This window comes from Centruroides sculpturatus, unplaced genomic scaffold, assembly GCF_000671375.1.
Source record: "Centruroides sculpturatus isolate CEXI.00-Female unplaced genomic scaffold, Cexi_2.0 scaffold1127, whole genome shotgun sequence".
In the NCBI taxonomy this organism is placed as follows: domain Eukaryota; kingdom Metazoa; phylum Arthropoda; class Arachnida; order Scorpiones; family Buthidae; genus Centruroides; species Centruroides sculpturatus.
The window spans coordinates 2,819-18,918 of NW_019385367.1; the positions used below are offsets into that span (position 1 = coordinate 2,819).

Below are 16,100 nucleotides of genomic sequence, written 5' to 3' on the forward strand. Positions count from 1 at the left end.
TTACGTAACAATGGAATTGTTAAGAGAAAGCGACGTGCAAGATTTACAGGCGCAGATGCAGTTCTTTCATTTTTGCAGGAAATCGAACATATTTTTAGAACCATCTAAAAGTTCTCTAATTAGTCTGGAAACAAGGGGACCCAATTCTTGCATTCTGTGAAAACGGGTAAGGTTGACTGTAACGTAATAATCTTTATCTTAGTTATCGTTACTTTTGCCCGAGCAACGCCGGGCCCACCTGCTAGTTAATAGATATGTTTGAAGACAAACACAAAATTAGGTATCTTAACAGTTTTTGAACACAGAATTATGTAAAAACATACTGCAGCACTACCTTTTATTTAAGGCTGAATACTGCAAAAAATACAAGATCATTAAAGGCTTCATTAGATGATCTTTCATCCCCTTCTCAATTGTATTTATTACTATGATCAACTCCAGGTATATACTAATTTGGAAATCACAAATAATTACTTACATTATTTTACAAAATTTAGATATTTTGCTTAATTAATTACATAGAATCAAACATTATTTACATAATGATGATGTACAGTACTTAATTAATTAAATAATTATTTCATTTTTAAATTTTTGCAGACTATTAGTAGAAAGGATATTACACACTTGTTTAGTTCCATATCAAAGTCCTCTTGAAGAAAGAGTTAAAAAGTTATATCAACTCTTTGTAATGGTTGATGATTATGCAGCAAAGTAAGTTCAATAATATATTTTGTTTAAGTAATTACTTATTACAATTAGTTACTTTATTAAATATTATTAATTTTATTAATAATATTTAATTTTATTAATTATTAATGTGATACAGTTATTATTTAATAATGGTCATTTGTGTTTATGCAACTGTGAACATAATAAGAAATGTTAGAACATCAACAGTGCAAGGCCAAAAGAACACAGGCAAAATAACATCAACAACAAAGTTACCATTGAAAGGGTTAATATCTATTTTTCAATGGTCAAATTCAGATTTTTGATGCTTTACTGTATATTGTATTAAATTTTGTCATTTAAATATCTTTTTAAAAAACAATTAAAAAGATGTTTTTGTGTTTTAAGTGATATTCCATATCTTTTACATAAAAATTTAAGTGTATTTTTTTTATTAAGTTTTTATCTCTAAAAGTATAGAATAATTAATCTTGATATAGACATAATTTATTACATTTTAATTGATATTGTTCATTGTCTAGAGCTTTTAATGAATTATTAAAGTCACAAAATATGTAAGTATGCTTTTTTTCTTTATTTTATTTTAAAAAGTTAAAAATTTTTAATTATTAATAAAATTAATTTAGGGTGAGAAATCAAGTTAGAAATATATTAGACATGTTAACAACACCTAAAAGTGAAGAAAGAGATAAAATTATTGTAACTAAAGTATTAGGATTATCTAGTAAGTAATAATTAAATATAAATATAATTTTTTAATTTATTTTAATTATCTGAGGTCTCTTTAATAATATGAAATTAAAGGATTAGTTAATATATTTTATTTTATTTGATTTAGTAAAAAAATTAATTGCAAAATTTGTTCAATCACAATTTTCTATTAATTGCTGAATATTGTAAAATTAAGAAATATTGATAGTAAAGGAAAACTAACTAAAGGATATTTTACAATTTAGGTAAGGTCATTAACAGTTCTTTAAGTTAAAGGTTAAAAATACCTCTTAAAATAATGAAGTCTAGGCAATACAGTAAGACAAATTATTTTAAGCTAGACTTTTTTATTTTAAGGAATATTATTAATCTAAATTTTTGGGAGGAAGAGTATGTGAAGAGAATGTCCCAATCATTTATGTTTTTGACTAAATGAATTGTTAGGTCAAATTCTGTAATAGAATTTTAAAAATAACAAACAGTTTTTTTTGTAGGTGAATAAACATAGGTATCTCATTTTAACAAAATCAATAATCCAGGAAAACAAATATTATTTTATCACCATGCTTAAAACTTCTGCACTGTAGATAGATAGAGATTAACTACTTTTGCAAAATTTGTACCAGCTCAGTTTATTTCAGATGCAACAAGTATGCATTTATACAAGTATGCATTTTCAAAGCTAATAAGCTTGTTGACATCAATATTTGGAAACAAAGTAGTTTATCAAAAATTTAAATTTTTTATGAATTATGTTTTTTTACGTTTAATAATATATTGGATATTATAGTACATTTAAAAGACTTATATATATTTGTGTATATTAAGCTTTATTTTATCATTTTGATGCAGAAAATCTTTTGGAACCAATCAAAGCTCAAGAATATATTCTGAAATTTTGCAATTTGTTAGAAAATAATTCTCGAGTAAGATCACATATGGATGCAATTTTTAGGGGATGTGTATCTTGCAGTGATGCAGAATATAGTGTGGTAAGTATTATAAAGTAGATTTTAAATCATTAGAATTCGTTATATTATAATTACATACAGGAAATCATTAGAATAAATCATTTTACAAACTGATAAACTTGATATGTATAACTTAATCCAACTCAAACCATGTAATTACTAACAAGAGAATGTCATTAATGGTAAATCAGGAATTTATATGAAACTGGGCTCAAATGATAGAGGCTGATAAGTCATAAGAAACACTAAAATATTAGTTGCAACTGGCTAGTCATTGTCTTTGTAAAAATAACATTAAATGTTGAAATTTCAAATTAATGCAATTGAGTTCATTTTCAAATTAGAGAAACAAAAAAGTTTAATTCACTTTTGCTGTAAAATGAATAGTTTAATGGAAATATTACATTTTTTTTATGACATAAAGATACTTTAAGAACACATATGTGGAAGGTTTTCAGCTGCTTCCATAGTCATGTGAGAAGTGCTTACACTTGACATGAAAATGACTTGTGTTCAAATTGACTGTTGGCTTTTATTACTTCCACCTCTCTTTTCTTTATTTTTTATTTTTTCTTATGTTAAGTTTTTTCAAATATTTTATTATGCAATATTACAATGCATTAGCTTGCATTAATAAAATAATAAAATAAATAATAAGTAATAAAATGCTTTGTGGGTTTATTTTGTGCCTGAAAAATATAGAGAAATCATTTTCTGGTCATTCTGAGAAACACCACAATGTTCCTCCTATCATTTATTTTCATCAGAATTTGTTTCACATTAGCCCTAGCTGTTGCATAGTTTGAAGGGCTCCCATAGGGAATTTAGTCTAGGACATTATTCTATACAGTTAACTTTCCTTAATATGAACACAAATAAAGCAAATTTTCACATTATAGTGAATTTTGCTGTTGCCCTGGCAAAATGTTATTGTCAGAATATTAATTTTGTTTGCAATAAAGCAAGCAAAAATTTTATCACAATTCATGAAACCAAACTGTAAATTACCTTCAAAACCCCCAGAAATAACCCTATTTCTGATAACAGTTGCTTTTTTACACTTTTTGGCTTGAATAATAAAAATTGGTATTGTAATAAATGTTTCATTTTGAGTGGAATAGATTTTCTTCTGGTAAGCAAAGACAGGTTTGATCTCCAATTTTAGCGCAATTCAAACATTTGGTTTAAGCAGACATTCTGTTGTACTTAAAAAATAGGAGTTAAAGTTTAATGATGTCTACCCCATTAAATTGATGAAGTCCCATGCAAACATTTGCTAGTTTGCATGCCAGGGAGTGCATACAGTGATACCTGTAAGGTTTGGTTACTTTGTGCCAAATTTGGCTCCTCCTTTGCTCTTTTGACACCAAAAATATTTTCTAGTTTTTCAAAAATCTTAAACAGAAAAATCATAGATTTCTTTTAGCTTTGTTTAACTACTCTGACGTATTGGTCTACATTTAAACAGTGAATAGTCTCCTCTTCATTTTGTTTGATTTGAAAATCATTTAGAACATTAATTTGTTTTTGTAAATAAATTTGACTTTATTTATTAAATTAATTGAAAATATTATAATTTAGAGATTTTGATTGTCTATTAAGCTGTAATTTCGTAAATTAGACAAACTTGACTTTTATCCTGAAAATCATTAATACCAATTTTCAATAAAGTGTTCACTACTGTTCACTAGCAATTTGTATTAATATGAGTTGACTATATCTCAAAAACCAAACAACTTATGATAAAATTTGGCATGTGCAGAGAAAACATATTACATGAGTTTTCAGATCATCAAATTTGAGAAATGGCAATTACATATGAAAAATTAGCAGAACATTACTGGTAATCTTATGCTGTCGTGCCTAAAAAAACTGCTTGTGTTTGCATGCTAATGATAAATAAAATTTTAGTTTCTGTTGAAGTAATAATTTCTTTTATGCTTATATGACAAAAACATTATGTATAGTTAAATATTAAATAAGATTTAAGTTTAACTTAAATTAATTAATTTATTTATCACAATTACAATAGAAAATATCATGTATAAGATGTAAGATTTCTTCCCTCTGTTTAACCAGTAAATTTGAATAAAATACATAAAAATACAAATATGAATAAACCAAGTAAAATACATAAAATAGACATAAAAGCATCATAAAAGGTCCTTACAGACCTGGAAAGTCAAGGAATGGCATCAAATGTCAGGAAATCTGCAAATACTGCAGAATCGATCTGTTGCTCTTGCTCCTTTTTGATCTGAATGTGTCTTTAAATTGGGTTTGGTATAGGAGGGTGTATGAAAACTGGAGCAATCAAAAGAATGGAAAGATTTGTTGTGCTTATATCTCATAAACTATAAATGATAATCTAACGATTAAAATTTTATTGGATAGATTGGATAAATTTATTTTATGTTTGTATTTAAATTAGTGGGTAGTGGGGTATGCAGATGTGAGAGGGATTTTGGGTTGCATGTGAACACTGAAAATAGTGGTGCCGCACAGCATTTGGTCAGAGTATAACTTTCGATTGTGAAAAGATAGGACGTTGAAATTGATTTTGATTTGTACAGAATGACAGGATCTACAATATTATTTAGTAATAATAACCAATAAAATAGAATTTATAAACTTATAAGCCAATAAGTTTGTGAGTTAAAGAAAATTTTCATAATGTCAAAGAAATTGCAAAGGAAATATGAACAGAAATGTAAGAAATGTATATCATTGGAAAGAAAGAAAAATTTACAAGGAATTAGAAAAGCCTGAAATAACTAATGCCAAACAATGCATGTTGTATAGAAAGCATATGAAAACCAAGTGCATCAATTCTGGTGCAAATACTTCAAGTGTGCCACCACCTGAACCGATAGATATTAACTCTTGATAACTATCATGACTTTATTCATTTACATCTTATCTTATCTTCTAATAACACAAAAATGGATTTATGCCTTAAATGATTGCAATTGTGTTCCATACATGACCCTCCCAATTTTTTTGACCTGTGCGACATCTGATTAACCCTTTACAGTCAGTTGATACCATTGGGGAGGCAAATAACTGTCACTTGGCTTAATGATATTGTGCGTGGGACATTTTGGACCGCAGGCAGACCTCACAATTTATGTATTTTTATTTGTTGAATTTTTCACTTCTGGCCACCTGCATTATATGGAGATAATAATCTTGCCAATTTTGACAGATTGATGATCTGTGATATGTCTTCTCTCTAACTAAATTTTCATCTTCATACGACCCATGGAATTTCAGAAGTCCACATTTTTTGGAAGTATACCAAAATATCACCATAGAGTTAAAGTTGTGTTTTAAAAAACACCATCGACAACAACTTGCTTTCCCATCAAAATTCTGCTGTTCCCATTATAAGTTTCAGGGAGAGATGAGAAGAACTATAATGACCTTGAATGAGTCTGTGCTGGACCAAAAATAGCATACGATAAGCAATTTCTTCCTCTCACACAGAGTGTGATTTATTCTGTTTAAATTATTTTGAATTTTTTGCCTCCTTTCTTTAAGAAAACTTGATTTTATGATATGACCTGAGTCTTTTCCTTACTTAACTAAAATTTACAAATTAATTTTTTTAAAAATCATTAAATTTTTTATGACATAGAAATAATGTAGCTAATTACATGATCAATTTTACACAAAGTTTTTCGTTTTTTTTAAGTGAATAAAGTGTTTTTTAATAAAAAAATTTATATAATTGTGTACAAATGGCTTAAATAGACTTGGTCAAATATTACCCAATGGAAAGGGAAAATGCAGAGACTTTAATAGGTCAGGGAATAATATCATAATTGGTCAGGGAATCGGAGATGGAATTATCTGTATGGACCCTGATAATATGATAATAGAAATAAGAAAAATATATAAACATTAAGAATTACAAAACATGTTTACAAACATGTTTAAAATGCTTAAAATCATCATGTAGTAGATATTCAATGTTTGTCATGTTACAAGAAATTCAATAAAAGTATGATCTTTTGTGAAATTGACAGTCTGTAAAAGGGAGTAAAAACATATGATATATTGTGTAAGTTCTGCTAAGATATTTTCAACCATAGCAAATCCAACTGTACATTACTGTTAAAATATTTATAATAAAATAATGGGTTGAAATATTTAATGCATTCTTTGGAGATCAGAAGACCCAATCTGGAACTGTATTCTTGTCTTTATCTCTCTTCAAAAGATAATGAGTAGAATGCAGTCCTTGCTCTACTCCATTCTTCGTCCATCTGTTCATTAATTAAGGACCTTGAAATAAGTATTTAAAAGTTTTCTTAGAAGTGCTTGAAAGTCCTTAAAAAGTCTTAATTTTTAAGAGAGAAATAAAATAGGTGTGTGTGCATGTTTATTATCTGTTACAATATTATATTTAATGTTTGTTATTTTGTGACATTAGTAAGTGCAACTGATTGTTGGAACTAAAATAAGTTTTTAATATAATAGTTTCAGCTGTCATAGTTATATATTGTTGCAAGTCAGATAGTCTTAAGTTGGGGACTGAAATTTAACAATAAAAATGTACAGCATAAGTTATTGGTTTAATAGCTATTTATTTTTAATTTTAAAAATAATTTTATTATATAAAATATAGTAAAGTTTATTTTACAACACAAATTACAAATCTGGATTATCATTTAATTTGTGAATGACATTACAATATATTAGCTTGAAGATACCACCATATTAATGTTTTCTATGATCAGTTTGCTTTAATATTTTAAACTATATACACATACACTAATATACTAAAATTAAACACTAATTGGTTTAAATTAATTAGTTGATATCATTATTTTAATATTTTTGTAATATTCTAAATCAGTAAACACTGATTTTAAAAAATTAGCCAAGAAATTGAATTGTGCAGTTTACTGAAATAAATTAAATTTTGTTATATCATTACTTTAATAATAACACAGATAATTTTATTTTTAGAAAGAAGTTTTGAAAAGTCTTGGGCTTCCTGTTCATACAAATAGTTTTTATATGACTATAAAGCATCTTCTTGAAAGAGTTGCCCCTGTTATGGTTGACAGAGATGGAATAAAAATGTTGCTGCGCTATGTAAAAGATTCACTTGTGGGTATTGGAGAAATTGATGCCGAACTTGGACTTATTAGTTCTGCTGTAAAAGGTCTTCAGTTATTATTGGTAAATAATAATTCATTTTATCTTTATTTTTAGTTAAATACAGTAGGTGATCAATTAACGAACAAATCGGATAATGAACAAACGAACACTTTTATAAAAGTTTTTTATGTTCAGACAATGAACACCTCACAGAACAAACACAAGAAGCAACATAAAATAATGAATACCGATTGGTCTTCCCTTGTCTTCAAACAACAATTCGAAACTTTTCGGAGCGCTGGAGATGTCGACATTGACACTCAACTCGGTATATACTGATCAGATAGTATTCCTCTGAACTTTGATACTCTCCCTTGTAATTCCAGCCGTTTATTTTTTCAACAGAAACAATTTTTTTTATAGTATTCGCAAGACAGTAGGTGGGCACTCGTTAAGTTTTTCATCGGTTTTTATTTTCGAAAGGTGAGAGTATAATAGCAAAGGTAGAGAGTGGGCAGATGTCTGATGTCTGTTGTTGCTGGGCAGTATGTCTTGAACATGTCTACAGTAGGCCGCAGTTCAATCTTATCTAAAAAAGGTACAGTGTAATCAAGAAGACTCAAGCAGCTAAAGTAGTAACCAAAATCATATCTGAGAAGTAAAGAACATTGAAGAGCTTATAATGGAACCTGAAACTGATCTAATGAAGAAGAACACAAGAATTCTTGAATGAAGAACACCAAGAAACTTGGCAAGATATGTTTTCTTCTGAAAAAGAGGATTAATGTCAATATCTGCTATTAAACATTTTTTTGAAGAAGTGGTATGATGTCAGAACAACAGTCTGAGAATGGTATCCAAACCAGGTTGATGTTAATAGGCTTAGGAATTTCTACAATTACAATGCTATTAATTACTTCTGAGAAATCTTGAAGAAGAGAAAAAAGCAATCGACATTAGACAGATTCTTTAACTCCCACAAACAGAAAAAACATGAGTAATAAAAATGCAAGACTGTGTATATATGTATTTTTATTATTAAATATAAATAAACATAGTAAGATAGTATATATTTTTTAGTTTTTGGTTTCCAGTCTCCAGAATGAATTAATCAAATTCCCATAAAAACATATCGTAAATCAATAATCAGTTAACAAACAATTTGGATAGCAAACAAAGTCTTGGAACGGATTATGTTCATTAACCGATCACCCACTGTATTTTATTTATGATTTATTAAATTTAAGAAATTATGATGAAAACTAATAATATAAAAACCATTGTTTGTATGTGTTTGTTTGTGAATTCACTATAAATCCTGCTATTTTTGTCCAATCCAGGTGAAATTTTGATTATATTTTATGTTTTGATAGAAAGTACAGCCTACTTAATTTGCAGAAATATTAACTATTAGCTATAAAAAAATTTTTAATAATTTCAGCTCAGTGATATCATTTACTTTAAGTTGCATTTTTAAATATTTTTATAAATGGCATAATTTTAAATTAACTTTGTTAAATTTAAATTTTAAACATTAAATTTAAAAAATGTCATATCATGTCATTTATATAGCAACTTATTTAAAAAACTTTTCTAAGTGACCACATGACATTCTATTACCCACTTGGAAGTAATGATCTAACAAGACTGTTATTTAAAATTTACCATCACACATCAGTTATGTTCAGACAGAAAGTATAGGGTACTTAATTTGTAGAAATATTAGCTACTTGAATTTCTTGAAATCTCTACTCTTCTCAATTCTTCAACCTCTACTTCTCTACCTCTCTAGTTTTCTACCTCTACTTCAACCTCAACCAGTCTAAAAAGTATTCCATCATGCCTGAAGGGGAAATTTCTAGTATTAAGACTTTTTTTTTATAATTAAAAGTGAATTAAATTACAGTAATTTTATTACTTCATTTGCTCTTTTCATATACAGGCAGACAGTTCTTGTAAGATGGTGTCTAGGTGCTTTCTTGGCTTGCACAATCTATAGATGTTTCTCTAGTTGAGAACTTGCTGGACATTATTGGCTATTAAGTGAATTTCTCTATTGATGCTCTTGAAATGAGATGAATTGTGGACCCTAGTCAATATCACATAGTTTGCAATTCCTCAGAACACAATTGAAGGACTTATATACTCAATCTCATGCCATGTTGCCAAATGTATTATCCAATATGCGAGCCATAAACCTATTGGTTCAGGCCAAATTACCCTGTAAATTTGGCCATTTGATTTAGATAAAACCTCAAAATTTTACTGTATTTTTGCAGAATGACCACCATGCTGCATATAAATGAGGGAGACCAACATGCCAAAAACCTCAGGGTACCAGTGTCAGTTAAACTGCAACTAAAATATAAAATTAATCAGAACTAACATAACTCGTTTTTAATTAACTGTTAAAGAAAACATTCTTCCCAGTATAATAAAATAATAACATTTTAATTTAACTGACTTAAAATCAGGAAGAGAGTTTTTGTTTACAAGATAATAAAACGATTAAAAACTTATTGACATTAGTAGTAGTAGTAGTAGTAGTAGTAGTAGTAGTAGGTCAGTGTGGGCTACATTGACCATTTATTTCACCTTAAAAATTACACCTTCCTCTCAAATTTCACACAAAGCCAATGTTAATCAGTGTAAGTGTAAGATAATTTACAGAGAGTTTCTTAAATTTAATATGTTTATTTTTGCATTTTTGAATCAAACAACAATAAAATACACTTAAAAAAGCACTTCCGAAATTCCAAGTGTATTTTATGTTTTTAGAAAGAAGACAAAATGAAGAAATTAAACATATAATCATGGTTATTGATGTAATGCTGACAGTTTCATGGTTTTAGAATAAAAACTCTTTCGTTTTTCTAATGCACCCTCTAGAGAGGGATCCATAACCTCACTTAAACTGGCATGCTGGCATTCCCTTTGTTTAAACCAGCATGCCAGTTTTTACTATGCGGAAATATATGATTTAATGGTCTCCTCTGAATGGACTGGCATGCTGGTCATTCCATAAAAATACAGAATCTCATTTTGCTCATACATTTAAAATGTGGCATTTTCTCTGTTAAGTGGTATATTTAGATTTTCTGGAAAGTTTAGTTGAAAAGATTGTTAACCTGTTCAAGATGCAGTATCTGATGAAATATGCAAGAGAGATGGCATGATAGATTTTTAAAGTGCCTTGTGGCATCTCAGGGAAAAAAAATCTTCAGTAGTTGGATTTAGAATTAACAAAAATGGGCCTTCAGAAATTCCCCATTATCTGACATAAAAAGGGAATCCCTGCAGTTTTATTAAAATTTAATTGAATTAATTTACACAATTTTTTATTTATAATGTTTAGATCTTGAATTAATTTTAGATTTATGGTCTTATGATACTTATTCTATAAATGTTTAAAGAGTTACATTAAATTTTGAAATTTTTATTAAATTTGAGATTATTATAATGTTACAAAGATAATATAGAAATCATTGTTATATAATTTTATACATATATTGCTAATTTAATATGTAGACTAACCAGTATTTTTTAATTTTTCAGATACTGTCAGGAGTTTTTCCAGAAACATTCCATGGTGAAGAAGTCTATGAAGAATTAATGAACTTTTTACGATCTGAAGATGAAACAGCAGCTGACCTTACTTTACAGATTTTCACCAATATTGGTTCAGAAATTGAAAATAATCATCCAAATTTCTCAGCGTATGTTTTAATTTTGAATGTAATTATAAAATTTCAACTTTTAGTATATAATAGAGAAATGTTGAAAGTTTGTCTATAAAAAAATAATAAATTTTAAATAAATATATTGAATATGTCAAAAAATATATTTGTGCTGTTAATCTGTATTTATAAATAAAATATCTAAAGAATAAAATTAATAAACAATAAAAAAAAAACATTGATTTAGACACCAAATTTAATTAGTAAAGAATTAAGCAAAAATTATAAGTAGCTTCCAAATATAATCTTTGGTTAATTCTTTAATTAATCTTGAAACAGTTTCTTCTCTATCTTTATATTTGTAGTTGGTATGCATTATATTCTCTATAAATACTAGTCATAAATATATAATCAAGAATTATTTGTCTTATTACTATATCCCATTTTATTTTTTTACAGACGTTTATTGCCTTTATTACAAAACTTTGCTGAAAATGGTACTGTGAAACAAGCAAAACATGCTGTTGCATGTTTAAATGTTGTAACATCCAATAAAGAACGTGTATTTGGTCATGTTATTGATGTAAGTATTATAAAAATTACTTCAAATATGGTATAGTTGATTGATTAAATAATATTTTAATGTTTTTAAGTTTTTAATATGAAGAGATACTGCTTCATACAGTCCATTCAAAAATTATTTAAAACTTTGGATTAATTGCATTCACCTTCAAGATAATTTCAATCAGGGCTCATTTCATCTCAAAATTAAATATCTAGTTAACAATGTTACAAAAACAAAGTGTATAATTAGGGTTGCCATATATATCAAATTTTTTTGGTATTTGTTCGATTTGGACAAATACTTCGTCCTGATAGGAAAATTTTTCTGGAATGTCCCATTTGCCCATTTCTATTTGAAAATATTCCAATTTGTATTAAAGGCAATCAAATAAGAATTGCAGGTGGTACATGTCTGCATGTATTGTATAGTAATACATGCATATGCCAACTATCCTCACATGTGTAACCTTCAGTAATCTGTAGTGTATCATTGTGTGTCTTTTGGTCCTATGTAGTGCTGTATAATGGCTTTAAATTATTGATGATTTTGTGCAGTCATTAACAATAAATCAATTATGTTTTTATTGATTTATTTCTTTTACTCTCTGCTTTGTGGGACTAAGAGAAGAGATCTTTATTTTTAATTATGTCAATGAGTTTGGCTATGTTCACAATGGGAGCAGCTGGGTTTTCTAACAAAAATTTAGTTGAAATATGAATTTCAAACAGTACAGTTGATTCAACAAATAAAATAAAAGTGTTATATAAATGATAGTTCAATAAAATTAGATTAATTAGAATTATTCACTTATTTTCCAGAATAGCTACTGCCCTCTTAATTCTGGGTATCTATCAAATTTTTTATCACAATGCTAGCTTGCAATAATGTCCCAATTTCTGGTTTTGAACTTAAGGCAACTTATAAAATACACACAAATTATTTAAGAAAGATATTCACAATGAACTAACTAAACTAAACTAATTGATTAAAGGACAATTATTGAAAAATGTTGCACTATCGAAATATCTTTCTATAATATTTGATCATGTTTTCAGTACAAATTATATAGAATAAAATCTGTTGTATATTATTCTGTTTCATTTTATAATATGTGAGAAATTTAAATTGAAAAACAGTTTATTTGAAATTCTGGCAGTTGACAACAAAAGAAAATTGCATCATTAAATATTCAGTTAAAAAATTAGAGTTACAGTTTAGTGTAGTAGAAGTATTTCCTGAGTTTTTAGTTTAACCTGCCCCATATTGTTCCTGAATATTTTCGTGTTGACCTCATTTGACCTGCCCCGTTGACCCCGAACATATCTGTTTCTACATGGGAACGTTTTTGATACTAGATGTTGCTATGTGTCATAATTTTTATATTAAAACAAACCTTGGAAATGTAATTTTTTTTGTTTTTATATTCATTAATATATCTATTTTGTTTGTGAAAAATAAAAAAAAATCATTTTTAACGATAAGTAGTCACGATTATTATTAAAAAAAATTTTGTTAAGCTTAACATTGATAAAAATTCAACTTGGTGGCCACACACAACAAAGAAAAATTTCAACATGGGATAGGTTAAATAATAAGTATCAGCTGGCTCAAAGGTGCTGGCACTTTTGTTGTATAAAATTCTTATATTTCAACATTTATATATAGAATGAATTTTTGTTATACGGATGTAACCCAGGTTATGTATATAATGTGTACCATCAAATAGTGGTTGTATCATAAATGGTTTTATTGTGAATTGCCATTTCCCATACATTTACATACATTTTATTTTAATTCGTACATACATCTTAAGTTTAATTTTAAATAAATGCATATAACATCAATAAACAAATAAAACACAACTAAAAGCTTTGATGTAACTTATATATATTTATTTTACAATAGATTTACATAACTTTGCATATTTATAGAAGACACTGTTACATACATATTTTATTTTGATGGCAATTTAATAACTTCTGAGCTTTTTGTTGAAAATTTCTGAAATTTTGCAGAGAGGTTTTTTTATTTTAGGGTGATTGATGCTATTAAATTTAGTTGATTAAATATCAAGGGGATGGGGAGGTAAACGGGGTCATGTGTATCTCCAATAGTGTCCAGACTTTGGTAAATTTGGTTTTGGTTCAATTTGGTAAATGCTTTTAGTTTTTATTAGATTTTACACAATGACAATTTTACTCGTTATTAGCATTTACAATTTTGTATAAAACCTATTTCTGCTCAAAATTAAGCTTTTTGCAATTTTATAATAGTTAAAAATATAAAGCTTTTAAAATAAAATATGATAATAGATGCTGCCACCAAATGTTGCCAGGGAAGTTAAGCAAACTTATTGCTGGATTTTTTAAAAATTAATGCAGTTCTTGTAATTTCCAATGTTTTGACTAGTATTGGATCGGATGTAATATTCGTCTGTCTTCATTGGTCATCTTTAGAATATTTTCTTCATGTAGTATCTCCATCAATTCTGTGTTTGCTAATTCTTCCTCATGGGTTTCAATTAGCTGTTCAATATCTGCCACATAAATTTCTAAATTCAGTCGCTCTCTCCAGTTAAAAAACTTGATTAGTTATCATATTAGAAGTTTGAATATCATCTACATTATATTTTACAAATTTTGAGATTAGCAGCCATAATTGTTCAATACTTACATTGTGTAAAATCAACTGTATTATTCAAAAATAATTAATTAATGATGATTTGCCAAATTTTCTTAAAACCCAGACATTTTTGGTCTTCAACTGGACATCCAGACATATAGTGCATAAACTGGACAGATAGCAACACTTGGAACAGATGAAGCATTGTATTGGTGGGGATAGCTTAGTCAGATCATGGGAGGGTACAATATATGACAATTGTATCTGCTGTTTGTTTTATTGCAACCTGGGATATACCTGTATTTCAATTTGGTAAATGCTTTTAGTTTTTATTAGATTCAGTTGATTTGTTTTTATATACTTAAGAGAATAGTTAGAGAAATTGTCAGTAATGTAAATTTTATTAAAAATTATTCTGTAATAAAAGTTTTTCTAATGCTTGGATAAAGAGAATAATTTAGATTAACAAACATCGCTAAACCCGATATATAATATAGCTACACACCAACCAAATGCCGAAAAACTATCGGGCTAGTATAAGGCTAATTATTAAATGAATTTGGCTCTAGAGGTAAGCGTTAGGCGCCATCTCTTATTAACATTAATAATTATAAATAAATTAATTAATTTAAATAATTTAGAACCGCTGGGAGAAAAAATCGGCCCGGGGCGGGACTCGAACCCACAACTCCTGCTTACCATGCAGATGCGTTGCCAGTTACGCTATCCGGACCTCCAGTCCGATCTCCTCTTCCAGCGTATAGAAGCTAACTATATAACCATCGACGGTTATTACAACGCCAGCTGTGGACATATTCAGTGCCCACGTCCTACTTTTTCAGCATTCGGTTGGTGTGTAGATAATTTAGATTAAATCATTTAATAGAAATATATTAATATTATATAAAATTTATTTGATTAAATCATAACATTATTTATTTGTATTTTTTATTTATTTTCAGCATTTAAAACAGCATTTGTCTCTTGACTCTCAGTTCTTTCGCACAGCAGTTGTATCCATAGGCCATATTGCATATTATTGTCCTGATTTATTTGGTTTACAGATAAAAAGTATTGTTTCAAAAATTATTGTAAAAGATCTTTTAATGGCAGATCAGGTAAAAATATCTAAAAAACAAAACAAAGGTATAATATAAAATAAGATAATATATTAAATACAGTAGCCCCTCATTATATCAGTCTTGTCAGGAGACAAAGAAAAACCATGATATATCCAGTGGTGCCATATAACTGAATAATAAAAATTCTGGGCTTACATTAAACAGATTATACGTGCCATGGAATCTCTATCCTCTATTCTTTTATCAGTAAGTGTTTCTGATATAAAATATGCTTAGTTTTGCAATACTGAATTTTATTCATGATTATATCATACTAAATGACATTTACATAAACATTGATACATAAATGCTCATTTAGCGTTATTGTTTCTATAATAATGACATTTAAAAACAAATAGAGGAGAAGGTGGTATTATGGAACACTGCGGGTATTATGGAACCACCCCATTTCGAACTGATAATAAAGGCAAACTGTAGCGGAATGTGGCTGAACTGAACTAGGCAGACATCTATAGCAAGGGGAAAACCCGTTTTACTTCAGTTAAACAGTTGTCCGTATTTAATCAGCAAATTTGTTTTTTTCAAAATTTGCAAGTTTTGAATGCTAAGTGAATTTAATTATTTTTAAAATATAAATCGTGTAGTTGTAGGTTCACTGGTGCATGTATTC

General features: G+C 27.9%; 1 protein-coding gene across 1 annotated transcript in view; it reads left to right on the forward strand.

Annotated features, from left to right (window-relative positions):
• Positions 1-597: 597 nt before the first annotated feature.
• The window catches only part of LOC111638193 (sister chromatid cohesion protein PDS5 homolog B-like), a 40,359-nt gene continuing 24,856 nt past the window's right edge, over positions 598-16,100 (forward strand). The window contains exons 1-8 of the mRNA XM_023383865.1: positions 598-714; positions 1,215-1,247; positions 1,320-1,417; positions 2,257-2,396; positions 7,350-7,565; positions 11,040-11,200; positions 11,621-11,744; positions 15,311-15,466. Of these exons, the coding sequence (XP_023239633.1) occupies positions 692-714; positions 1,215-1,247; positions 1,320-1,417; positions 2,257-2,396; positions 7,350-7,565; positions 11,040-11,200; positions 11,621-11,744; positions 15,311-15,466 (951 nt within the window). The 5' untranslated portion in view covers positions 598-691. The remainder of the gene's footprint in view (positions 715-1,214; positions 1,248-1,319; positions 1,418-2,256; positions 2,397-7,349; positions 7,566-11,039; positions 11,201-11,620; positions 11,745-15,310; positions 15,467-16,100) is intronic.